At 42.4% G+C, this 27,385-nt stretch overlaps 1 protein-coding gene across 1 annotated transcript in view; it reads left to right on the forward strand.

Annotated features, from left to right (window-relative positions):
• Positions 1-26,819, forward strand: part of PHLPP1 (PH domain and leucine rich repeat protein phosphatase 1) — a 143,583-nt gene extending 116,764 nt beyond the window's left edge. The window contains exons 11-17 of the mRNA XM_082334332.1: positions 8,547-8,747; positions 9,752-9,914; positions 14,689-14,819; positions 18,441-18,545; positions 19,474-19,668; positions 21,866-22,094; positions 24,032-26,819. Of these exons, the coding sequence (XP_082190458.1) occupies positions 8,547-8,747; positions 9,752-9,914; positions 14,689-14,819; positions 18,441-18,545; positions 19,474-19,668; positions 21,866-22,094; positions 24,032-25,150 (2,143 nt within the window). The 3' untranslated portion in view covers positions 25,151-26,819. The remainder of the gene's footprint in view (positions 1-8,546; positions 8,748-9,751; positions 9,915-14,688; positions 14,820-18,440; positions 18,546-19,473; positions 19,669-21,865; positions 22,095-24,031) is intronic.
• Positions 26,820-27,385: the final 566 nt, after the last annotated feature.

Raw genomic sequence — 27,385 nt, forward strand, 5'->3', positions numbered from 1 at the left:
AACTCAGTTATTCCCCTGTCCTTGCTTTGTGAATTTTTTATGCCTTTCAAATGTTTGTCCCTAATTTAGCTGGTGTCACCACTTGATCTGCCTTCTAGATTCTTATTTTTATGCTGCTGTTTCTTTAGTCTCAGAGTCTTCATAAGCTTTTTTCCTGGGTATGAACATACCCTGTAAAGGGGCTATGACTGAAATACGGGAGGTTGGTAGCATAGTCTGGGGATAGTGGATGGGCTTGCCCAACTTGATGTCAGTGTTCCTTGCACCTCTGCGCTTCCACAAATAGTCATGGGATTTCTGAGTGTTCAACCCATGCATAATTTAACAGACGGTGAGACTGTGTGCGGTGGCGTTTTATTTCTGATCCTAACTGTGACAAAAGGAATGCATAGCTCCTGGGTTTCTTGGGCAGTGGAGAAGCAACAGGAGTGGTGATCTCACTGTCGCAGCTCCTCACCCGATTAAGAGCGTTGCGAGAGTGCCGATCACTGTCGCAGCTCCTCACCCGATTAAGAGCGTTGCGAAACCCCTGCTTGTGTACTGTTGTTCATTCTGTCGTGAATCTCTGGATAAACTTCCTGGGATTCACAGCGTTGGGAGCTGGGAGAATTAGGTTTGCAGTTGAGATAATTTCTAAGTAAACTCTTAACTCTACTTACTCTTGAACAGTAATGTTCTGAGGAATTTATAATTTAGGTTAAAAATCATCTTTCAGAAGGTGAACTTTACCAGGATGGGTTTTTGATTCTGGGAACCAGCGCGTGATTCCTTTCAGCCTTGATTTGCTTTAAAGAACCTTTAAAATAATTTTTGTACTTTGATTTTTTTTTTTTTTGAACAACACTATTGCATACCTGTCCACATTCAAGCCTGTGTAGGGTACTGCCTTTTGAACAAATGGATTATCAGCGAAGTTATTGTGTTAATTTACTGTTTCAGTTGAGACTTTACACAAAAGTGCAGTCAAAGCATTGAAACTTAGCAATGTTGCTACTGTAATAATTGTGATTATCTGACACATTTCTGTTTAAAAGTGGTGAAATTCATAGCCTGTTCATGGGGCAAGGATGTTTGACATCAGCAGCTGTAGTTGTCTTGTGGATGACCTTTCAAACTATTATACGTTAGAGATTGTATGAACTTCAGAAATGAAACCTTGTAAAAAGCTTTTTTTTACAGGAAGTTGCAAAATTAGGTCAATAAAAAAAATCCTATTTACAGGTCCCAAGTTGAAATTCCTATCTGTTAACTTGGAAATGACAGAAACCTTTAAGTAAGTTTCAGAAAGCTACCAGCATCTTTGAAAGCAGAGAGAAATAATTTTGTAAAATTTGTATTAAAAACATGTTGTAGGTCTAGGATGTAGGTTAGTGCAATTTTGGCAGTGAGAGAGAAGCTGGATAAAATTTTTTTACCGCAACTCATCTTTTTAAACTGAGCTACAAAACTGTAGACAGCTTTTTTTTTTTTTTTTTTTTTTTTTTTTTGTGATGCCAAAATGAACAAGTACAGGCTAAAACCAGAATTGGGGGTAGATTTCCAGAAGTTGCTAAGTGTGCTGAAAAGAGGTAGAATTGAAAAATACGTTGAAGAATAGTTTTAAATGGCTGATGGAGACTTGGGGATTTTTCCCCTCTGCAGCTTTCAAGAAGTACAGGGCATATGTTTTCCAAGTCTTCTACGGGTATTAACAAAGTCATGTACCATCTCAGGAGATGAACGGAGCTTACCCATTCTGGCATCTCATCACCACTGCAATCTCCCTCGTTTGTGATGGTAATAGAAGTCGTTGCCTTGGGTGGGGTTTTCCCCCTTATTCCCTACCCCTTTACTGGTTTAAATGACTTGGCTTGCAAATGGCTTGTCCATGCTGGTGCTCCTATGACTGCTGCAGAAGTGTTAACTGTGAAGGAAAGCAGCAGTGCAGATTAGTGCACAATGTCCAAGCTTTAAGTTTGGAATTTCCTACAGGAAACATCTTTCTTTTAATTTTGTTTTCAAATGTTTGCATCTGTCAGCAGCTAAGCATCAGCAGGAATGGGTCTGGGCCAGGGAACGGTGTTCAGGCGTTTGTTTTGTTTTGTTTTAAAAAGGTAAAATGCTTCTCTTCTCCAAGCGTTCCCTGGGAAGCACAATCTGTACTGCCAGACGTGCCAAGAGAACGGGGTTTCCTGAGTGGTCTGCCATGGTCTCTACCCAGCGTGTAATGTTGGACAAATCACTTTACCTTACAGAACCTTTACCTCTCCCTAAAATGACTTACCTTTTGCAGCCTTGAAAAGATGAGTTTATTTTTTTGGAACGGTACTCGGGTCTGTGCAACTGACAGATGATATCTTGTCTGGATATGAAGTCTCATGCTGTGAATTGTAAACGCTTTCTCCTTCTCAATCCTGAATATTTGATGAAGTGAGTGTGAAGTGCCTTGGGCAAACTTCAGCGCAAGCACTGGTGGGCTTTGACATCCAGAACATCTGAGGAAGGGAGGGAAATCGGTGCATTGGTGCATGAAGAGAGAATATCACTTCCACCAAAAAAACAAAAAGGAAAAACTACTGGAAAACCTCGTTTCTCTTAATAGAAGAATCAATGAACATCGCTTTTCTGCCTTAATCCTTCAAAAACCAATGAAAAGGTGTCATTCTCTGCTGAAGAGTATAATTTAGGGATATTTTGTTGATCTGCTTTTTAATTGATTTTTATTTTAAACTGTTACTGGAGGAGGAATTGAGGACTAGCCTATGAAACATTTCTCTGACCAAGACAGAACTCAGTTCTGTTTATTGCACTGCAAGTACGCACATCTTGATCATGTTAGCAAGGATTTCTCTTGTAGGGTGGGGATTTTCTTGGCAAGATGAGCACCACAGAGGCAGCCAGATAATCTCTTCATTTCTCATTACCAGATGCTGCAAAACCAGAGAATTCATGCAAGTGCTATGGCTGATGGGGAAAACTCCCAAGCTGACTCCTGAACCCTTTTTTATGCACCTGCATTCCTGCAGCCTTTCATTTCTACCCACTGCTTCATCTGTTGCGATGCCTTTCCCACTCTGTCTGATTCTCGTACACACTTTTTACTGCCTTCCTTGACGAGCTTGCAGCAAACTACCGTTTAATGGCACGTAAACAGTTCTACAAAATGCTCTTCAGATAAGATGGACAAGCATTCAAGAGCTTTAGCAGAGTATGGTAGAAAAGCAGTGGCTGTGGTCAGGGGGCTTTAAAAATGGAGAGACAGTGGTGAAGGACGAGGGTTTGCCTCTTGCTTAAGCTTCCTTTCCAGTTAGTATTAATGTTTTTGGTATAAACCCTTAAAACAGCTATCGGACTATTTAAAGCAGTTGTATGCTACAGGTGTGTAGCTGTGATGTGAACAGCTTAAACCTTGGGCTTTGTTTTCCTAGTGTCTGGTAGTGGCCAGCTGTGGTGGCTAAGCTGGTATCAGCTATTTGGAGCCCATCTAGGCTCTTGTCTGCATGATTCTTGTTTTCAGCTGTTCTTATCTGTTTTGATTTTCTGTTTGGTTGGTTGGTTTGATTTGAATTAATTTGTTTTGGTTGGGTTTTTTTGGTTTGGGGTTTGTTTTTTGGGGTTTTTTTTTTGTGTTGTTGTTTTTTTGGGGTTTTTGGGGGGTTTTTTTGGTGGAGTTCTGGAAGGTGACCCAGTTAAACTTGCTCTTGTTTGATATTTGCCATTTCCAGCCACTGTGGCTGCCTCTTTTTGATGCAAGTATTCAGTCCTGTCGTGGATGCAGGAGAAGTGAGGGAAGAAACAAAGTCAAATGGATGCAATGAGCTATTTGAGTGTTTGACGCGTATAGTTGCAGAAATGCTTAGCTGCATTTGTTTCTTTGCTGGTAGATTAGGGTTTGCAAGCAGATACATTAGAAACTGGGGAAATCCTAGTTAATGAAATGGCTAAAGATACGTTAGAAAGTAAGAGCTGAGGAGACAGCAGCAGTTAAGTGGGTTTTTTGGCAGTCCATCAACAGGAAGGGGATTCACTTGAATGTTTCCGTCCTTTCATTTATTTTATTTATTTTTTTTTTTAAAGGAGAAGAAATACCCTCTTTTGCACAGGCTGGCAAAACTGCCTTGATTTCCCCCCTCCCCACCCCCTCCCTTTCTTCCCCCCCCAAGACATGCTTAGGTTACAGGATTCTTCCTCACACACCTGCTACCGCAATCATAAGTTATTTTAGGATTAGGCAATCAGAAATTGAGGGCATGTTTCTGCAGAAGGGACTGAAGAAGAAATTTTGTATTTTGATTGCTCTGTCCTGATGGAGATCTTGGGGCACGGGCCAAACTGGAGATCTTGATTTCTCTGCATATTCTCTTTTTCCAGCTGCAGTATTCTTTCCAACTCTTATCAGTACTTTCAAGCGAAGCACAGTGGTTTTGATTTGCTGCTGCTTCGCTATTGGATGCAGTTGTCTGTGTTGCTCCTTCTAATGTTGAACATTCCTAAGCTTTTTGGAGCACTTAAATTTTTCAGTGGTGGCTATGTCTTACCAGCAAGCCAAGTTTGCCAAGCGACCTCAGAAAATGGTGAGGAATTGGGAGATGCTGTATTCTCACCATTGTCTATATTCAGCTTTTGTGCGTGCTAGAGGTAGGCATTGGCGTTATAAAATTTCTAACGTTTTGCAGTTTTCAGTAGAAGATTTTCTTCCTCTGCTTTTGGAAGTTCAAATTGAGATCAGAATCCTCTGGGTTTAAATAGGGAATGCATGTGACTGCATATTAGGTCTGTTTTGTTGAATTAGATCCATGCCCTTGATTCTAGCCTATTCTTTGGGACAGTCTTTTTTTCTATTTTGTCTCTTGGAGAAGTTAAATCCAGCAAGGGATTGTACTTTAATACCCCATAAAACCGAACGTGACTTATTCCGGCCAGAGATCAATGTTTATATTATTACCCCAGAGGAGAATTTGCACCTTGTCAAAGCTGAAGAATTCTGACATCCCCCTGCCAGCGCCTTCGTTTCTTTCTTAATCTCCAACACTCTTTTAGTACTTGCTAATTCATGCTCTCCTTGCTATATTATACTCTGGTATGTGCGCAGGCTGCTGAATTCAGGTTTTTGTAGTGATGCTGTACTTTTTTCCTGAGCTTGTGGTATAGCGTGTGGGTGGAATTGGAAAGGGAAACAATTAATTTTGGACTGAGCTTTAATACTTGACATTCTGCTTCCATCTGATAAGCAATATGAGTGGGATATCTTCAAGGAACATGAATCAGTTTAAGTCCGTGCACAAGAGAGAGGGGAACAGTTGTGCCCAAGTAAATTTCCACTCCTCTGGAGGGCATTTGTAAGATGTGCCTTCTAAGGTAGCAGCTGGCACATTGCATGAGGATGAAGAAATAGGGGAGTGGAAATAACCTGGAGGAGGACTTCTGTGTTAAATGAGCATGAGGGAAAACCTGATGGGCAAGTACAGTTGTTTTTTTTTCTTTTTTAATGGACATAAGATTATAGCACAGAATTGACAAAGCTTTGGCAGCAGCATTCTGCTGGTTCATTCTGTTCTCTGCCCAAAGAATGGTGTCTTTTTTTTTTTTCTTTTTTTCTTTAAATCCAGAGAATATCTTGAAAGAATTATCATTTCAGAATGTTTTTACCATTTTAATGTAACAGCTGGTCAAAAAGAACATGTAAATAAGCAGCATACTCTTTTCTAAAAAGTTAATTTAATTCTAATGATGTCAGCTACAGACAGAGATTAGTATGTGACTATCCTGAACCTGACTGTTGAGTGCTACCCAGCTGTGAGTTGTTACGTATGGGGTAGGTGAGGTACCCTGCTACCACAGGGTTCCCGTTGTAGACTGTTGGCAAGATTTTGCTAGCTGCCTAAACCTTGTTCACTTCAAGGCACTAAACTGTAGGTCAGGATGATGGGGATTTATTTCCAGCGTTGTATCGCTCTCTGGAAGATTTGGCAAAAGGGTGGGGAGGTGTAGAGCCATAGCTTTCCTCTCTCCTTTCCCCACTGGAAAATATATGCATCAAAACTTATTTTTGGCAGGAATATGCAGATTCCGGCCACTTTTAATACCATTGAGGGAACAGCTTGAAATTTCTTGTTGTATTCCACTAATGTTAAAAGTTTATTAAAAACAAAAGAGCTTTTGTTTGATTCATTTTTCTTTTGAATTTGAAATGGCTTCAGTATAGTGGACTGTATTAATTTCAGCTTTATCAGAGCAATGTACCTTTTCTTACTCAAAGCTTTCAGCTGTGCTTTGGGCTAGCTGTACTTCAGGGAACTTAGGTTCTTCTGAACTTCATAGCCATAGGATGCTCTCTAGGTTATCTGTTTGGCTCAGTTTGGTTATTAAAAGAAGGTACCTGTGAAACACTCCGGGTTATTCTGCTGCAGCTTGCAAGAACGTAAGTAAAATACAGTTTCCTCTTCAGGGTAGCGGAACAAGCCCTTTCTTGGGGGATGTTTTGCTGCCACGTCCTCATCCCCATCATATTGCTGTGAAAGTTCGCTTTTCCCAGCAGCCTTAAACGTTTTTATTACTTAAGCCTTCCCAGGCTGAGCTGAAGACAACCATTTTGTGCTACGAGTGGTACAAAAGATATTGTGGCTTTAATGTGAATCAAAGTGCCTTTTTTGTGGAGAGGGAAGACTATCATGCATATTAGATTGAAGTTGCCAAAGTAATAGTTGTCTGTACTTCAGCAATAGGTGTGCTCGCTGGTGTTTAATTAAGTACAGGAACTGTTGATGTGGTATGCTTCAGTTTAATGATCCAACTTTGAGCTTAATATATTTTTAGTTTATAGCTGAAGGGTGAAATTGAGCAGCATCTTTTTAGAATAATAAATAATTTTAAAAACCGTTTCAGCTGCTTATTCCCTTCTCTTGTATTAATCCTCCCTCTCCATTCCTCCTCTGGAGTTTTACCACCCTTGTGAATAATGAATGAGCCTGAGGATTAAACTGTGTTTCTCCGAAGTGGACTCCTCTGTCTGTGAAACAGCTAACCTAGTTTCAGTTCTGTGCAGTGCTGAGAGATTTTTGCTTCTAATGGAAACAGTAGGGTTTTTTTAATCCTTTGGCATTCCACGTGACTCCTCTGTAGCATGTCTGACCCTTATTTGCTGCTGAGCAAGCTTAAACCAGCTGCAACTCTTGCAAATCCATTTCATTCATTAATAGACTTTAAAGGTCAGCGTGGATTCCTGCGTGCATGGGAGAAGCTATCAATATTTTATCACTTTGTCTTAAGATCAATGACAGGAGTGCACCTACCTTTTGTGTCCTGATCAGTGGCTTTATAGGCTTCAGCCAGCTCATTTCTGAGTCTTGTTTCTTGAATGCAGCTTTGCCCATTGCAGCTGCCCGTTCCCGGTGGCTGAACGCGGTCACTGCAGACTGGCAGGCACACGCGTACTTCTGTATCGCAAGTTCTCGAAGGCAGCCTTTTCTGAAAAGGGGAGGAAGGGAGAGAGAGGTCCTATTTCTGTTGAAAAGGCATGGTCACGCCAGAGTTGGTTATTAAAGGATAAATAGCCTTGTTTTTCCATTTCGTTGGAATTGCTCGTGCGAATTCTAGCCCTCAAGATGCCTACAGTGTGTATTCCTCCAGTGCTGCTGTGATCACCAAACTCCCCTAAAGAAACATGAATCCTCTGCCCGCAGACCTTGACCGGCAGGAGTGGGCAGTGCCTATCCCTCAACAGGTCTTGTTCCCATCCTGGAAAAAGTCCTTTGAGGGAGAAAGGATAACTTAATTTCTGTGCTTCTTCAGTCCTTGCTGCTTGTGGTGGGACTGCAGAAAATATTGACAAGGACTTCTGCTTCTTTGGGGAGTAGGGGAAGAGCACTCAGGAACTACACAGAGATCTGGCTGTCTTGCTGCATACATCAGCAAGCAGGTATATAACTTTTAAATTATTGTTAGCACTGTCTCTCTTTAAAATCTAAAAGGCAAATTACTGCTTGGTCTCAGGGTTTTTTTTGTGATTGGTGTATCTTTATTTATCCAAATATTCAAAGAGTACTTTTTCATATTTTGTAATTGCTTTCAGGCCTGCAGGTTTAAACAAAATACTGTCTGCACCCTAGCCAGCATTTAAAATACTGAAAAATTGGCTGGCTTTTTTACCAATGACTTAGTCACTTGAAGGGCAGCTATACTCTCATGGTTCGTTGATGATGAATTTAGAATTCATTTTTATGTGGAAGGAATATGGAAATAATGTGGTTATTGCTTTTACCTGTAGGTACATCTGTAGTAGTGTTGGAGGTACTGAGGTCTTGATAAGGGGATAGAGGCATTTTGACATACATACTCATTTTGCTGCTGTTTTGTTCGTACAAATGTGTTAATTTAAAAACGCGATCAGAAGTTTTATTCATATAATGCTAGACTTTTGGTCTTCCTGTCCATTGTTTTGAACTTGTTGCTTTTGACCTTTGCTTTATAGCTATCTTAACTCTTAGAAATAGAGATTTTTATTTATCCTTCTAGACAAAACCTGCAAGATGTTTCACTGAACTCCCTTACGCAACTTCTCTTTGCAGCCTGAGATTTCTTAATGCCTCTGCCAACAAACTGGAAACGCTTCCTCCAGCCACTCTTTCCGAAGAAACCCATAGCATCTTACAGGAGTTGTATTTGACCAATAACAACCTCACGGATAAATGCGTACCCTTGTTAACAGGCCATCCACACCTGAAAATCTTGCACATGGCTTACAATCGCCTACAGAGCTTCCCTGCGAGGTAAGTAACTGGCTTTGCTGCCTCTGGCCCACCGGTGGGTGGGCATCATGAAACATTTTCACGGCGAGAACTAAATTGCACAGAAATGTGGTGGCACAGGCTGTGTTTTGAATGCAGCGATACTGCAGTGGGTGGATTCACCTGCTCTGCCCTCTTGCACGTTGCTACCCTCTCTTGCGTTACCCAGACAAGTGAGTGCTGCGTGTTAGTTGGTGTGTTTTGATTGCGCTTGAAATTCTTTTCAACTGGACTAATTCAGCATGACCGCAGTATGCTTTTGAGGTCAAGCAAGGAGGTCTTCTGTTTTCCCTGTCTTGGTCACTTTGCTTACACTGGTGTGCTTCTCCTTAGAAGAGATTGGTGAGCATAGCAGCCTGGAAATGTCCTCTGGAAGTGGACTGAACTCCACTGGGGAAAAACCCTCTCACTCCAGAAGGAGATTCTGCCTTGGCAGCAATTTCTGTACTTTCAATTCACTCTGTTTTAATCAGAAGTCTTTCAAGTGTAAGATGTGCTGTGAAGCTGGCAGGGTACAACCTTGGAAAAGAGATGCCAATAAATAAAGGAAGAGACATCTCTGTCCTTGTGTGATGTTCTGAGCAGCTGGGCTTCAATGGCAAGGGGGAGGGAGGGAGATGAATGAGGGGGAAGGGCTGAGTGGGATGTCAGACGATGGAAGGGAAAATTTGGGGTGAAGTGAGAAACGAGGGTTGAAAGGAAGGAGGGAAAAGAGAGAAAGTGAGCTGGTGAGCAGGGAGAAGGTAAGCAAAACAAGTCCCTTGAAAAGTAGCATTAGAAAACATTGACGGAAGCAGCACACATTTTGTTCCACAACCGTGTTTGCGTCTGATGTGAGGAGAGGTGACAGGCACTGCTGTGAACAAGGACCAACGTCTGCAATTTTATTTTCTTAAAATAATGAAAACCGCTGCTCTTATCACCACTTCAAAATAAAATATGTGTGTCTATTAAAAGAAAAAATTCTCAAACTCCTGTTTTCTTAGCAAAATGGCCAAGCTGGAAGAGTTGGAGGAAATTGATATTAGTGGGAACAAACTGAAAGCCATTCCAACAACCATCATGAACTGCAGACGTATGCACACTGTAATTGCTCACTCCAACTGCATTGAAGTCTTCCCAGAAGTCATGCAGCTTTCTGAAATAAAGGTAAGGAATGAATGTGCTTTGGAAGAAGCAAGTATAATGCGACTTTACCCATTCTGTTCTTCCCTCAGGTCTCTCATTGCTGTAGGGTAGTATATTCTCAGAAATCACAGAGATGTGACAGCTGCTTTCTCCTCTGAGGTCATATGCAAAATATTTGCCCCTGTGCTGCCTTAGAGTGGAAGGGAAGAAGAGCCTCCCAAATCTGATTTTACGCTCACCTTCACCAGATCCTATCTTCTCTGCCAAATAAGTGTTAATTGTCTTCCTGTGACAGTCTTTTATGATACAACTTTAAACATTTGGCAAGAGCTATGCGTAATTAACTCTTGCTGCCTTGGCAATTGGTTGACTGTGTAGGAATGGACTTTAGAGCGCGTGTTAAAAACCGCTGAAGCTGCAAAATGGGATAGGCCTTGGGGACAGAGATAAATTCCAGAAGTGCAGGATTTGAGTATTCAGGCAAGCTACTTTGATTTTCCTAATTGCAGTCATATTTTGCACAACCGGAGGAATGCTTAATCCATCTCTTGTATGTGTTTCCAGAAGTAATTCTGTACTTTTCCTGACACTTCTTTTTGTGGACGCATTCTTTGCTTGACCACGCTGAAGAGCGCTATTGCTTACCTTTTGTGAATCGAGCCTGCTTCTCGCCTGGCTATAGTGCAGAATATTTTGCGCTGCATGCTGTTTCCGCTGGCCAGAGCAGGGAGACCGTTAAGTCGCAGCATACAAATCTGGTGCTATGGCAGAAAATCTGTCCTTCTCTGAGGCTGAGAACTGATTACCTATTCACCGGCTCAAAACAACTTAAGTGTCCTTCGGGTGCTCTGTAAAGTCAAAAGGCTAAGTTCCCAGACTGCCGTGTGTGCCTCGGTGTCTGGGGTCAGGCAAAGCAGCAGGAGCAATAATTCTGTTGGACAGCGAGTGCATGTAAAGATGAGCTTTGTGGTTTTAGCCAGGAAATCTCAAACAAACTTGTGGGTTCTTGAATACTCCTCCCTCTTTGGAACAATGGCCGGAGGAAGCGGAGGGCCATTTAGAATCAATCAGAAGCAAAGCCTTTTTTTTTTTTTTTTTTTAAGAGGAAGAATTGGGGTGGGGGAGTGAGACTCTGTGCAGTAAACATTTCTTTAAAAGTATGAGGGTGGTGTCAACCCAAAAAAAAAAAAAAAGAGGGTAACATAAACATGCTGATAGGGAGCAACCAACTTTTTCCTTTTGTTCGTGCGTTTTGGGGAAAGCTGAATGTTTGATAAAAGCGTCGGTATTTAAAGTGCTACTCTGCCACAATGCTTAGCAGAAAAATGCTCTTGGATGACCTGCAAGTTTCTTCCTCCTGGTTCCCTACAGTTACTTAGTTCTCTTCAGCAGAAGGAAGAGCCACGGACATCACTGTTTTGGGACTGCAGGGATAGCGTGCGTGACTTCATCGAAGAGGACACAGTGCTCTAGGATTCCACCTTTGTGGAAGGAAAATGCCTGGTCACTACTCAAGCCTGATTTTGACTTAGGCGAGATGAGTTCGTATAGTTGCCAGATGGGAAGGTGCCTTGTTGGGCATAGGGGTTCTTCTGGCCTCCTGGTGATTTCTCTAGGTCAGGGTTGCTGTTCGTCAGTTTGGAGGTCAGGCTTCTGCTGCCTGGCTGTATCTGTTACTTAGCTTAACTGGAGCTCCTTCTGAGGCACGTGAGAGCATTCAAAATGTGCCAAAGCAAGTTCAGAATTTATTGTTTGAGCATGGATTTGGCTGTTTGGTGAAATAAGCTTGTTTGTAGCAAAGCACAAAGTTGTATAGTGTCATGTCACCTGTGTGATTGTATGATATTTGATGGTTAATTTTAACTGAGGTGGCATTCAAATGCTCTCAGCCTCCTGGGAAATTCTGTTACCTGAGGTAATGGCTGTTTTGCTTTTGTATTTAATTAGCCTGAGAGACTGACATATTATGTTTTTGGAGTCAGTGATACTGGACGAGTTAGTAGCAGCAGTTGCTGTCTGAAATAATTTCAGAAGGAGAGCTAGTATAAGTGATGATGCTTTTACACTTGCAGCAACTCCAGGATTTCCAAACACAAGGTCATTGCAGTGGTACAATTGTCTCTTAAGCCGTTTTTGCACACTACAGTCAAGGCTACAGAAGTTATGTCTTGTCCTCTGTGTTAAAGAGCTCAGTGGATGTCTCTGAGATATCTTATACATTTTTTAGGGTTTTTATTGTATTTTATGACAGGTATTTATACTGTCAGAGTTAGGTTTATCTGTGCACACTGAAATGTCTTCTGTGAGTGGCCGAGCAGCTGGAAGGACACACACCTGAGCCAGTGCCCCAGCAGACGCTTCCTTACAGCCATTGTTTGACTTCAATTTCCTTGCCTTACAAAATAAAAAAGGGCACTTTTAAAATTGCTATCCAGCATCCTGGTGTTTTTTCGCAGTCACACAGTTGAGTACTCCTTACTGCTTGAGCAGAGCTCAGCAACCCAGGCTTGCTTTTCCCACCTGGGGCTTGGCTTTACTTTATCATCCATTTTTTGTTGACTGATGAGTTGCTTCGCTTTCATGGTTGTTTTGCTGGGCTGCTGCGGTCAGGGTGATATGGAGGTTTCTCATCACAGTCTTTGGTCAAGCTTATCTTTCACAGGACTGTTACCTTGAGATCTGAAGTAAGTGAAGGTCTAGTAGCAGTAGCATCTTAAAGATGAAACTCTCAATCTTTGGTAGTTTTTCTCCTAGTTAAATAGGTTAGTCTCAGTATGGCCATCTTCAGTCACAATTGGAGATAACTCAGGTCCTTTCCAGCCTTGGACAAAACAGATGCAAAGCTGTAAATGCAGTGTAAGCAGATGCTGAATATTGAACCCTGTCTTCCAGATGGCCCGTCCAGTGCGAAATCCTGCGTGCAGTTGCAGGAATTGTTCTTCTGATGCCGCATGGGTGGGGCTAAACCAGCTTGCGTTAAAATAATCCATGAGGAAATTGGGATTGGTTAGGAAATACGCTTTCCTGCTTGCCTGGGGAGTAGAATAAGGACTAAATTTAACATAGATATGCAGAAAGTCCCTCTTAGCCTATTTTTCAAATAGTACAAAGAAAATCCAAGAAAACCTAACCTGATAAATAAGCGATCTTCACTAGTGCCTAGGGTGCAAGGGATCGGCTGTAGAATGTTGCTACCTTTGGCGTATTGGGCGTTTAATGAGAACAATGAAATTACTGATTTTTGTACTTGTTATTCCAGCATGCTCTTCCATCAAATTTGTAATGGCATTGAGGTGTTGAACGCAGCAAGGCCTGCTGGCAGCTTCTTTAATCTGCAAAGTAATTACTGGCTCTCTGGAAGCAGAAAGGAGTTGTGCAGAGGAAAAAAGCTCGCTGGAATAACTGTTCTGTTAAGCTGTCTACTATTCTGTTTATGTGACAGATTTTAAACTCTGATTTCCTTATCAGGCGTAGATAACGTCAGCAGTTTGTTCTTCATAGATAACAAGGCTTCCGTATTAGACAACCTCAGGATTCAAGATTTGGGTCGGAAATTTGTTATTTCCATTGCATGTATTTAATAAAGTGTTGGGAGATTTTTCTTTTGCAGATTTTACTAGCTTATCTTATGCCTTCTTCCAGCTCGGGACCCAATTTCTTTTAATATACCTACAAAAATGGAAGTGTCTTGGTCGTATCAATGAAAATTATGTAATGGTCAAAATGTGCAGCTAGGAAAAGCCTCCCCCCGCCCCTTTCAGCTTTCTGTTTTATTAAAGTTTCTGAAGTCTGTGTTTTTGGAGGGTGAAAGTAGAAAACGGTCTTCCTGAAAGAGGTGGATAGTTCTTCTGTCCTCTGTTAAATACCAGCCTGCTCTGTCCTCTGGAAAAAGTATTATTTTTTTTTGCAATTTTTAGTGCGTGCTACACTGGTGGTCTCATAATAGGGTTTGGAGAGTTGATTTTGTTCTAAAATGCCATGTTTTTCTCTGTGTATTGGCTTTCATCTGGATATGCAGCTTTAACTGGTGTTTGTTTGGGGATTTTTTCATTCTAGTGCACTCCTTCTAGCTAATTTGTGCTTTAGCTGGTGGATAGCCAGCAAGTTTCTCTGCTGTTTTGTATCATTTTTTTTCTGAAATATTTAAGCTTTAATTTTTTTCACTCATTTTATTGACTTCATATTGAAATGTGAATCCATCTAAGATGACACGAATTAAAACCATGTTTAAAACTGCTCCAATATTTTTTTCCTTCCCCCCTCTACTCCTCCCCTTCACATGCATTCATAACCCTGCTTATTTTAATATCCCTCAGTAAATACTGAATTCCTGAGAGCGTGCTCATACTCATGCTGGTTTAAAATGACTTTGGAGGAGGGTCTGCTATGCCAGTGGCTCCGAAGCCCCAGCTGTATTTATCTCCATTTCCTTTATCCATTAAAAGACTGGCAACTGTTTTCATCAGCAACATCTTTTCTTAAATACTTGAAAATACACTGACCATCTTTGTCTCTGTGAAGAGCAGACAAAACTTACTAGTTTTGTAACAAGATGACACCTGGCCAGAGATGGAAACGGAGGGAACATATTTCTAGGTGTCCCAGGCATCTGGGAAGATGGCAAAATGCCATATGAAAGTTATTTTGTAAGAACCACTTATCTAAATGAATGGTCTTAAGTCTCGGTTGCAGCCTTTATTGTTCACGAAACATGCATTACTACATTTAATCAAAATTTGTATGGCCTTGACGACAGCTGAATTCTCCTGCTTACTTGGCTGCTTTTCTTTTGCAGTGCGTGGACCTAAGCTGCAATGAACTGAGTGAAATCACATTGCCTGAAAACCTGCCTCCAAAACTACAAGAGCTGGACCTGACTGGAAATCCCAGATTAGCCTTGGATCACAAAACCCTAGAGCTGCTGAAGTAAGTTGCCTTACAGAGCGGGGAGGGGGCACAGCGACTCCTGTCACTAGGATGTGACAAAACCACAAGACGCAGAAGTGTAAATCTCTTCAAGGAGTATGGCTCCTTGTTGTCAGTGGATCAGAAAGTGACAGATTGTATGGGTAGTTCAGAAATTAATACTTCATTAAAGAGGATTACTTTACCCACTTCCATAGCTTTCAGCGGTAACTCCTGAAGGGGTCTGGTGGGCTGGTACAACCACTGTTGGGCCAGTTTGATCTTCATTTTACTTCTGACATTAGACTCAACCAGAATACTTGTTTAATTCCACCTTTGAGATGCCAGTAGCTACTTAAAATGTTGGGGTTTTTTCTCACGTTCATCTGCTTGGGTCTGTCTTTGCCAGTGTGCTCCTTTTTACCTCTTCACATACCATTTTATGTTACCTTTCATACCTCTCTGCTTTTGTTCTATAATTTTTTCCATGTTTAAGTGCTCCTGAAGACTCTCATCTCCCACTCTGCTTGCAGCAAAGCTAGTTACCTTGCGTTGGGACGCTCTGTTTTTTTCCTGTCTACCTGTTTGTTCCCTGCCCTGGGACTTAACCATCCACAGCTGAGATTCACCAAGTGCCTTGTGCCTCCTTCTGCTGTGCGTTGGGAAATTGTTGCACTAAAACAGATCAGCTGTGGACAATGGTGCTGCCTTGAGCTTTTCTTATGTCCTGAAGGGAACTGCACCAGCTCAGAGGTTCCTTCTAAGTCTCTTTGATCCTTAAATATTGAATGATTCCAAGAAGGGTTGATTTACTTTTTAAGGGTTGAGCAGTTGCTTCGTGTGGTTTACTTTTAAATGGTTAAGATCAGACACTGGAGTAGTAAACCTCATCTGTTGTGCAAGCAAGGGAAACTTACAGTGTGAGTTTGCTTTTAGCTTGAATCAGCGGATTTTATCAAATTTAAATGGAAACTTGAATAATGATGAGTTTTCACAGATAAAAATGAAAGTCCATGTTCTGCAGCAGACAGCAAAAAAAAAAGGGGCGTTCCTCTATTTTAAGAGCTGCTTTATTGTATGCAGGAAACTTTCCTGAACAAGCAGTGTGTAATGTTGCTCTGGTTCATAGGAAAAAAAAAAAAAAAAAAATTACAAAGCTAATTGAATTGTGTCAAAACTTAAAGTGAAAGGTCAGCTTTTCTTGTGTATAACCCAGCAGACAAGATGGGCAAGCCAATCTGCTTGCCACTTTAGTATTCAGGCATCATGCCCTATAGCAGTATTGTCCAAATTTGAGTCCTAAGTAGTAGAAGAGTAATGTGGCCCACTTTCACTGGCATATGCGTTGTCTTTAATTTACAGAAAAGTTTTTCCTCTTGTGTGTGCGTTTTGGTTATTTGGGGGGGTTTTTTGTTTGTTTGTTTTGGGGTTTTTTTTGGTGGTTGTGTTTTTTTGTTTGTTTGTTTTTGTTTTTGTTTTTTAACAAATTATTCTTAAGACCTCAGGTCTGTTCTCCTCCCTAATATTCATTAGCCACAGTCAGGTGTTTCAGGCCTCCTGAGGGGCTTCTTAGTGTCCGTACCGATATACTACGGTGACTTCTACTGTATACTGCTATAATTGACTGTGAGGGAGGAGGTGCTCCTTTCACTTGTTTTTTTGCGGCAGGCACAAAAATACTTGTGCGCTTGGTACTTTTTATATCTCCCTTCTGTATGTGAAAGGCAGCTCTCCATCTGTGCCCTGGCAGGATTCAAGCAGGTAGTAGGTTAATATGTATTCTCAGTGCTGGTGAGAAGAGTAGTCCTGTCATGCATGCTTGCTTTTTTAATATGTATGGAGATCTTAAAGGAGGCTTGCATGCTTAGGAGGATGTTGCCAAGTGATTTATAGGATGTAAGAATTTTCAGTAGCAATTAAAATGAAAAAGCAAATAAAAAAGATGCTGCTACTCTGATTTTTAGGAAAGAGTGTTTAGTTCAATTATAACAGTCATTTTAAATTAGGGGGAAAATAAACCGTGCTGTCCGGAAGCCTTAGCCCATCTTGCCTCCATAGGATGCGCTGCTGGATATCATTCCTTTCCGGGCACATGGTCTATTTGTAGTGGTGCCACTGAGGAGGCTGAAAGCAATCCATTGAGGTAGCTTTTTTTCACCACTGCTGGGAAGCCTTGAGACAACTGTGGGTCCTTGACCTGCCCAGGAACCAGGGGTCAATCAACTCAGTTAAAAAAGAAACAAACAGAAAAACCCTTTTGATCCAAGTTCCTCTGCCCTGGAAGATAAGTGCCTTGTATGAGAAGTCTGTGAAGAAAGTGTGTTTGCTCATGTATGTAGTGGTTTGCAGGTGGAGACAGAATTAAGATCTCTCCTACTTCAGAAGAGACCCAGGTTTTTGGGGTCCGATAGTCTTTTCTAATGTTCGTGGCGAGATGTTTTGCCTCCTGTTTGTCACACAGAGGGCTGCAAAACCAAGGGCTTAAAACACCAGTGGTTCTAACGTTATTTATGTAATTTGTTTGCTTTTAATCTGCTCTCACTGATGTACATCCTGACTATTAGCGTAAAAAGAAATCGAACTGGACGTGACAGTACTTCGGGTTATTTGAGGAAGGCTGTGCAATGCTGAAAAGACTTTTCTGTGTGTTCAGGTCCGGTGGGGGTCTGGATAGAGGAAAATGAATGCTCAGAGTGAACAGTTAGACCTTTCTGCTTGTGTCCTTTTGTGATTCATTTGGTTCATGAAAGGTTTGGGTGCCTTTGAAGTGTCTGCAGCGTGTGGGGAGCTCGCTTTCCCTGCCTTTGGAAGGAGAGCAGTAGGGAGCAGGGAGGAGGTCATCTCTCCCCAGCAAAGCAGGGCTGTGAAGAGAAGAGTATAAACAGAGAGAGCCGGGCCCTTTTCAAGTCTTTACTACGCCGCGTGAGATATTTGAAATTCAGGCTAAAGGCTATGTTGGTAGTAAATTGGAGGGTAGAGGATCAAGGGCCTAAGTAAAAATTGGATTGTACAATTGGGGAAGGCAGAAGGGCTGTGCTCGCTGTCGGGACCGCAGGCTGGCTCTTGCAGGTTGGTGCAGGACGAGGACGGAGCGGATTTCTGTTTGTGAGCATTTTCATGGAAGGCTGTTGCTACATGTTGCTGTTTGTAAAGATTTTTTTTTTTTCTTCTTTTTTTTTCCCCCGCTTCATTTAGGGTAGGGTGTGGGTCATACAGGAGGCTTCATTTGAGTACAATGAAAAGAGCCCAGAGACTTGTTTTTAAAATGGGTGGGAGAGATGTATAAGTTAAAAAACCACTCCCCTGTACTGGCTTTCATCAAGCTAGTGACAAATTTGCCTTGTGTTCCTACTGGGCCAGGTTTGAAACAAATACCTCAGGGGTGAGAGCAGGGAAAGAAAAGCCGGCTAAGCAAAACAGTGCAGCTGACACCCTCATAGAGGCTCAGTTATTTACTGCTGGTTTTGCTCTTTTTATACAGACATACAAAAGTAACCGCTTCGGATGTCCTGCTTCATTTTCTTCTATTAAATGTATTACTAAGAACTGGGAGGGGAAAAAAGGTGTTATCTTCACATTTTAATCTGGATCATGTCAGCACTTCAATCCATTGCATCTTTCCCCTTTCCTTTCTCCTTGCAGCAATATCCGTTGCTTCAAGATTGACCAGCCCTCGGCCGGCGATGCTTCAGGAGCGCCGGCGGTGTGGAGTCACGGCTACACAGAAGCATCGGGCGTTAAGAACAAGTACGACCTGGCGTGGGTTTTATTACACCAGCGTCCTAGCAGCGCAGCACCTCTATGCTGATACAAAGAAATCCTTTTTTCGGTGAAAGTTTTGGGGACGTTTTGGGCCTCACAAAGGCAGAGGCCGTGCCGTGACTCTGTATACCAGGCCCCTGCCTGGCTCTCCACGTTGGTCTTTGTTAGGGAAGTTGCTAAGATACAAGTGTAACCGACACATTTTGTCTATGCAAGACTCTGGTACTTGCAAAAGATCCGAGTGTTTAAAAGCATTTTCCTCTTTGCAAAGCTGCTTTATCTTCATCCAAAGGATGTTTACCAAGCAAATCAGAGATACTAAAGGAAGAGGCAGAATGGCCAAAACTCTGAATATTCATAGTGTGCGGAGCTCCTGTGTCTAAGGCAGCACTTGACAAATAACGTACCAAGAGTCTGCTAGTCTCTGTGTTGCTGGCAATGTGTTGAATCTTTCTTTGTTCCTTAAATACCTTTTTAGAAATCTTCTGCTACCTAGGTTTCCATAGCAAGTGCCAGCAAGCCTTTACTTACTGTTAACTGATTTAACGCACAACTTGGTCATCGGCATGTTAGATCACAAGGATGGCTTTCAGAGGGGCAAGTGCGGTTTCAGCTGAGGTTGTTTCAGGCATACTTTTTCCCCTATTTCTACAAATAAGGGACTTGTTCACATGCTGAAAAGGAGGAAGAATCCCTAGGGCTTGGGTTGAACTTCCAGTATAGTTCTTTCCACATCTTAGCACTATTGATGGGCCTGACTCTTCTCCACAGAAAGCAGTCCTGAAATGCTTGTGAAGAGAGGTGGTTAAACCTAGCTCTCAGACTAGGCTGCATCTTTCTGGCCAGAATGACAAGATGAGAAACTAATAATGAGTAACAACCTTGATGTTCTCCTGCTTTGTTTTTTCGCTAGGCTGTGTGTGGCAGCACTCTCGGCCAATAACTTCTGCGACAACCGGGAGGCACTTTATGGCGTTTTTGATGGTGACCGCAACGTGGAAGTGCCGTATCTGCTGCAGTGCACAATGAGCGACATCTTAGCAGAAGAGCTGCAGAAAACAAAAAATGAGGAGGAATACATGATCAACACTTTCATCGTTATGCAGAGGTGAGTCTTGGATCTGAAGCCTTTTGTACCCTGTGTGTGCTCACTGGGCAGTTTGTTCGCTTTCAGGTCAGACACCTGCTCTTTTCTTGCTTCAAAAAAAGGTGAGAGGGGAAAAAGCCTTGGTATCTGGCAACGGTGTTTTCTTTTATTGTTTGTTTTGTGAATATTGCCCTCTGTTCCTTTGGGGTGTGGGGAGAAAAATCCCAACAGCTCCCCACCCAAACAAAAAAAAATTAAAAAAGCACCTGCAAAGTTACTAAATGCTCATGACTAAGTGGTGGGTGGAGGTTTACTCTTTTCTGGTATCTTCTTTAAGTCTTAGAATTCACAATCGGCTGTAACCAAGTCAGTGGTCTGAATCTCTTGATCATCTTTTAAACTTCCTTACTACTACTGGCTGCAAAGCCTGGGCTGATCCTTTCTGTTTCTCTGTACCAATTCAGGTTATTTAAGGCTGCACAGATATTTAAAGCATGTAGTCTGACTCCTTAGAAATGTCTATCTTCTGTCATCCCTTTGGCCTTAGAATATTATTTGAGCAGGACCCGTCCAAAGAGATTGTGATATGATAGCTGTGAGTGTAATAGTAGCTCTGTGTAGCGGCTTGGAAACCTGCGTGCGTGCTGTTCTTGACAGACGTAGAAATTGTGCCTGGGGAGGCACTGAGGGAAGGAGGAGTACGAAGGGAATTGAACAAAGGAGAAGGAAGAGGTCAGGGAAACAAAGGAGAAAGCAAATAGGCAGCTTAGAGACTGAGGAAATGGATCAAGTTAAAAGTAGCATTGCCTGTCATTCAGTTGCTGTACCTTTGGAAAGGAAAAACACTGAAGTTCTGGTATTGGGAAAGATACGGAAGCAGTAGGGTGCTATTGAACCTTACAAACAGGAGAGAGAATGCTTCCTTCCTATAATTGCTTATAACAGTGCCTCAGACCGCTGGCTGAGAAGGTGGTTGCCATAAACCTAAAATATTCAAAAATAATAACAAATTTGAGTATCGAAAGTACTTATTAAGTGGTTTTGTTTGCTACTAATGCAATTTTACAGGAATGTGGCATTCCTACAAAAAGCTGCCTTTTTTTTTTTTTTTGGGCTCAAGTCAAAATAAGCTAACCACTTCTTTAGAGAACCAGAAATAGTATTCATTCCAGTTGCATTTAACCATTCACTGAGGATTATTACAGATGATATGTAACACTCCTGAAGTGTATTTTTAAAAAATAAAATTAAAAAAGCACACCGAAACTTGGTTACAAATTTAGTTGTGCATTCTCTCCCCAGGATTTTGAATCAAAAGTTCTTTCCAGCTATACCTAGCCTTAATATAAATTTTAGTAACTAATTACTGTAATTCCTAATTACTATAGGAGAAGGCCCTGATAAACAAGATACTGGGAAGGATGCATGGGTTTTCACAGTCTGGTATTGAAATGAATTTACATTCTAATGTCAGGACTATGAAAACTTCAGTTTTATCTGTAGATTTTTTTTTTTTAATATGAACCCTGCTAAAAGAGCAGGCTTAAATATTTCTAAGAACCTATTTAACAGGTTAGTAACTGACAGGATAAATGAAAGCTGTGCCTTCTTACAGTGGAGTTAATAGCCACTGTGCTTTTTTGGTCATCATTTGATACTTTAAGCACATTATTCTGAAGACATCACAAAACAGTGAACCTCTGCCTTCTGTTTTTGCTCAAAAATAGAGTTTTTACAGTTAGAAATATTATTTTTAGAATAAAATCTGAAGCTTCAGAAGCCAAAGAACAAGCTGGATAATATGAACCCCCTTTTTAAGCTCTACCTGTACTCATTTAATAGTCATCAGCACTTTTCTAATCCGCTCTGTTTTCCTCGATCTGACCTTTAAAACAAATGTCTTTAAGATGTAGAGGAAAAGGGACAGCTGTGCAACTCTTCAAAGGGCAAAGATTTTTTTGTTGTTGTTGCTCTAAAATTGAGCAGATTTGTGTATCTGCATACGTGTAAATAACACGCTGCCTGAAAGTTGCACGGGATTTCTCTGCAGTGCTGCCGTAGTGTCACAGTCTTCAGTGGAGACTTTTGTTTCTGTCCCAGTGATCCAATAGTCAGTGCCCGGAGTGCTTGTGGTTGCAGAACAGCGGCTGTTTCTCCATAGTACCCGTAACACTTGTTTTCCAATTAAAGAACAATCGTTGTTTTGTTTAAATTCCAGGAAACTTGGAACAGCTGGACAAAAACTTGGAGGCTCTGCTGTCCTTTGCCATATAAAACATGATCCCATGGACCCTGGTGGATGCTTCACGCTAACCTCGGCAAACGTGGGGAAGTGCCAAACCGTCCTCTGCCGGAATGGGAAACCTCTGCCTTTGTCCAGGTGTTATGTGATGAGTTGTGAAGAAGAGCTGAAGAGGATTAAGCAGCACAAGGCCATTATCACAGAGGTTAGAGAGCAGTTAGGGAGTGTTGCAGCTTGCAGCTTCCTTGGAGAGTGTTTGTGTAGCAATGCATGAAATTACATGTCGATATCGGTAACCTCTAAGAGGTGGTGTTAATGGTATGGGTTCCAGAGTTGCTCTTTTCCTTTCAAGGTGATTCATATCATGCAGTCGAGTTGCTTTTCCATCCCATTGCCATGCTGGATTTTGGTTAGCTTCAGAGAGCGAGCAGCTGTGAGCATGTTGTGTTGAAACAGGAAAGCAGATGCGCTTCTCCGAATGGGGAGAGGAATTGCTGTGTTGGAGCTGTCATGAAGAGCCTCTCCAATCGAAAAGGATGAGAGGGCAGAGCACTTGGAGCGATGCCATACTTCCCTTAGGAGACCCCTTGCTGCTGGCAGGCTGACTTTGCTGTCTGAACTCCTACGTTCTCAGAGCTGCCCTTTGACAGGCGGCTCCTGAAGAGAGCACTTGCCCAGAAGGAAAACCCATCCTGTGCTCAGCTGAACCACGAGAGAGGAGAAAACTACTTGTTCCCTCTTACAAACTTGAAGCCACCACTGTCAGTTTTGGTTTGCCTTGTGTGACATACGCATAAGAATAGATAAGTGTGGAATCCTCCTCATGGTGGAGGAAAGGGCAGAAAACTCACTGCTGTATGCCCGTGAGCGGGGTGTGCATGTGTGTATAAGGGGGTGTGTGTGGAATAAGTCATGTGCCTGTTGATCTTGCCAGGGTAAGGTGACGACTGGGATCTCAAACGTGACAAGTTGGAAGGGAGTCACTCCAACGTAGTGTGCATCATCGAGGCACGCTCGTTGTGTTGTTCCGTAGAGGAAAAGGGAAATTTCTGCGCTGAATCTTAAGATGATTCACTGATTTCATGCACGCTGATGACTTATCACTGCTGTCAGCCTTCTAATGGGGAAGTTAAGAAGCCGACAAGGTTTTTTTTCTTCTGAGTAGTTTTAAAGAGGAAGCTTTTTTTAGTCTTTGTTCTCTTTTCTGTGGTTATCTCCTTTATATAACCACTGCAGTCATCAGCTGGACCAAATGAATGTAAATCCTCACCTTTGTTGTTCTCAAGCACGCAATTAGCAAGGTGCAGCTATCCCCAGCAGGCTGACAGATAGCCAGGCTTGCTGTTTCAGACACTTGCTCTGCTTATTCTGGCAGCTTGGATTCTAACCAGGACAGGATCCTGGGATTTGGACGTGCATGGGATTTACTTCTCAAATATGTCCATTTTTACTGATGTTTTCCCTTCAGATATTACTCCTCCTCCCCTTGGAAATGTCATATTTAAGTGGAAACGTAGTAAGTAATTGGGGCATGTAAAACATTTCACTACAACTCGGCTGACTGAGAAATGCAGACTTGCTGTCTGCTGCATTTGACTTGCATGCTTCATTTAAAGTCTTATTTTTTTTTTTTAAATGAACTTTTGTTTCCGAGGTGATGAGCCAAGATGAAACCTACGATTGTTACAGCTGCAAGAGAAGAGTCATAACTGAATGACCTGCCCCTATATCAAATGGAGCTGTGTGTGGCTTTGCCCTGTATAAAGCCAGATATCGTGGGTGGAGGAGGGATAAGTCTGACTCACTGGTAAAACATTAGTCCAGTTGGCTCTCGCAGCTGCAGGAGCAGAATAGATGGCTCTTTGTTGCAGACATCTGCTTTGTTGGTCTGCACATAGGTGATGCTGACGACAGATCAGCAGGGTGTAGGAGGCGTAGCGCAGGATTGCAAACCAGCCATTGCTGTGCTCTAATCCCAGCTCTGTCACCTCCTTGCAAGTCACTTTGCTTTTCTGCCTTCCTGTCTGTAAATGGCAGTGTTGGGGGTACTGCAAAAAGAGCCATCAGTAAAATGCAAGGAGACGCAGGTGCTGTGTATCCTTGTCGGCTTTGTTTCCAATTTCCTCTCTTTTCTAATTTCAGGATGGCAAAGTGAATGGTGTGACAGATTCAACAAGGATCTTGGGGTACACCTTCCTTCACCCAAGCGTTGTGCCGCGTCCTCACGTCCAGTCCATCACCTTAACTCCGCAAGATGAGTTCTTCATTCTGGGGAGCAAGGGGCTGTGGGACAGCCTCTCGATGGATGAAGCAGTGGAGGCCGTCAGAAACGTGCCTGATGCGCTGGCAGCCGCGAAGAAGCTTTGCACTTTGGCCCAGAGTTACGGCTGCAATGACAGTATCAGCGCTGTCGTGGTTCAGCTCAACGTCACGGAGGACAGCTTCTGCTGCTGCGAACTTAATGGGGTCCCACCCCCCAGCCCAGGCATTTTCCCCCAGTCTGTCAACGTGGTCATCAAGGACAGGCCAACAGATGCGCTTGGGATGCCATCTTCGAGCAGCGGCATGGCTTCGGAGATCAGCAGCGAGATCTCCACCTCCGAAATGAGCAGTGAGGTGGGGTCCACAGCCTCCGACGAGCCTCCGCAGGTAGCCATGAACGAGAACAGCCCAGCCTACCCGGGGGAGCAGCGCTGCATGCTGCACCCCGTCTGCCTGTCCAATTCTTTCCAACGGCAGCTCTCCAGCGCCACCTTCTCCAGCGCCTTCTCCGACAACGGCCTTGACAGCGATGATGAGGAGCCGATTGAGGGGGTGTTCACCAACGGCAGCCGCGTGGAAGTGGAGGTGGACATCCACTGCAGCCGAGCAAAGGAGAAGCAGCTTCTCCAAGTGCCAGTGGAAGCCAGCGATGAAGGTATTGTCATCAGTGCCAACGAAGACGAGCCCGGCCTTCCCAGGAAAGCTGAATATTCTGCCACGGGCACGATAGGGCGCCGGCGGGGCAATGGTTCTGTGGCGCCACAAGAGAGGAGCCATAACTTAATTGAAGTTGCAACGGATGCGCCGCTCAGAAAAACGGGGGGCTACTTCGCTGCTCCAGCACAACCCGACCCCGACGACCAGTTCATCATCCCACCCGAGCTTGAAGAAGAAGTCAAGGAGATTATGAAGCAGCACCAGGAGCAGCAGCAGCAGCAACAGCAGCAGCGGCAGTACCCGATGGACCACCTGGCAGACTATTACGATACACCACTATGACCCGCTCTATTTACTGCTCAGAAGTAAACTAACAAACAAGGAGACTTGAGTGCAGGACCCAGTGGGCTCGCATTACAGCAGGGGTTTTCCTTATCCTTTTCCTTTATATACTTCCTTTTCCTTATCCTGCCACTACAGATAACTGCAGCTTTTCAGTTTGTTAGGTTTAATATTCATTGACTTTCTTCTAGAGACGCTTGACTGGTAAAGTTTAAAATAGTTAACCTTCCCTTAACATATCAAGTGTAAAAGCAAAAAACGAAAAAATAATAAAAAAAATAATAAAAAGGTTTAATATATTGCTGAGAAACAGATGATGATGTAATATTTTTTAAAATGGCTTGTTTGTTTTGTTTGAAAAGCAGGGCAGTAGCCAGTGCTAAATGATTTAAGTAATATTGTAATACTGTATTTCTTTGAGAGAAAAGGCTTTTTTTGGTCTTGAAAATGATAGACATTTGTAGAATATGGAGACTAACTCCTAGGAGTTGCTTTACTCTTTCAGGTGACTTAAGTCACTGAGATTCACTAATTTTCTCTGAGAGAACAGTTGATTGGGAAATTCCTGTAAATAGCTCAGTGTTGTATAGTGATGCTTACATGTTTTGTAGCCTTGGCATTAAGGACACAACCTGAAAAACTGACCTTTTTTTTCCTTAAGCGACTCTTTGGGCCATGGTCATTGAGCATAACGGACTGAGGGGCTGTGTACAAGTTAGCTAGAGCCGAGGTGGTGTAGACCATTCAAAGAAACCCACTTTTTCCTCTGGTCTCTTTCTTTCCTTCCTTTTACAGACACCTTTTGTTTGTGTTCCTTACTGCTGTCACAACCAGCATGATTGTATAGAGCTCATTTGCTGTAGAACATTTACATACCAAGAGTTATATTAAAGCCGAGTGCATAAATGAACATGTCATAATTTTTGTTATAATAAATATGGAATTTACACCTGATGTCTGCTTTTATGTCTGAATAGCTGAGCAGCAGCTTTCAAACAGTAGCTTGCTGTGGCTCGTCAGCGTGCTGCTCGGTTCAAACCGAGAAACGTTGAAACTTTTTCAGCTCGATCACGTTTTTACACTAACTGCAGAAGCTCACGTGTACTTTTAGAATTTAAAGGCCATGCAAAACGGCCTTTAAAAGACACGAAACAACCCTCTGAGGAATTGACCTGTTCCTTTTTTTCTTTCTCAGTACTAATTCAGCACTATTGATTTGCCCTTTGCTACAGTATTGACAATGCCAGAAGACTGAAGAGGAGCGGTGCTCTGGCTCTGTCCCACTGGGACCGAGTAACTGAAGACAGAAATGATGAAGGGATAATGTGGGCTAAGAACAGGGAGAAAGAAAACATAGGATACAGAGAGAAGAGGGAAAATAGAAAGAGAAGGTGGAAAGTGAACTCAAAGCTACCTACGTAAACTCAGATTTGCTTGAATGTGTTGAACGAACGCGAATTAAATGGCAGTTGGGTAGCAAAAGGGCATTTTTTTTGTGATTCCTGTGGGAAAGGAGCAACACCCTTTTCAATATTGCCTCCAACCAACTGCTCCGTTTTACTTGTCGCTCTTTAAATAAAGCTGAATTAGTGTGTGTTCATGACACTGTCTTGCTCCTGCTTGACATTTGGTCTGTATTTTGGGAGAGGACTGGGGTAACAGGCTGTTGTCCTTATTCTGTTTTAGGGTGAAATAGCCAAGTTAGGACAGGATTGCTGTTAACAAGAGATCTTGAGTTTCTCTTCCTTAAATAATAACAATAACAGCAGAGGAGCAAACATGAAAATACCTGGTTTGGTAAATGTTTATAGCACTGTCTACTGTAGATCTAGAAGATTGTACTTTATTGTAATTTGAGCTTCAAAATACTCTTTCTTAAAAAAAACTCATTAAATAATGTATTTAAACAAACAAAATGTTATGGTTTATTGGCTAGTAACTCTTAGGTGTTCTTTGGTAAGCTGTGTATTTCAGATTTTGTTGAATGATTCATTTTCCTTGGTGTCCTTGGAGAGTGTTATCTTTTTTCCTTCTGTTCAGATGTTGCTTGAGGCCGAAGGTGATAACTAGCAAGGACACACTACCATGGCCTAGGCAAGTGTAGTGATTACAAGTGTAGGGTTTCCTCAGCAAGCTTAAAAATTCTCTGTACCTTAAAAAAGCAAAAAACAAATGGCAATTCTCTTCTGCACAGCACCCACTGCTAGTGGAGGAGTAATCTTGCTGCTGCCGCCT

This window comes from Platalea leucorodia, assembly GCF_965183815.1.
Source record: "Platalea leucorodia genome assembly, chromosome: 1".
Lineage (NCBI taxonomy): Eukaryota > Metazoa > Chordata > Aves > Pelecaniformes > Threskiornithidae > Platalea > Platalea leucorodia.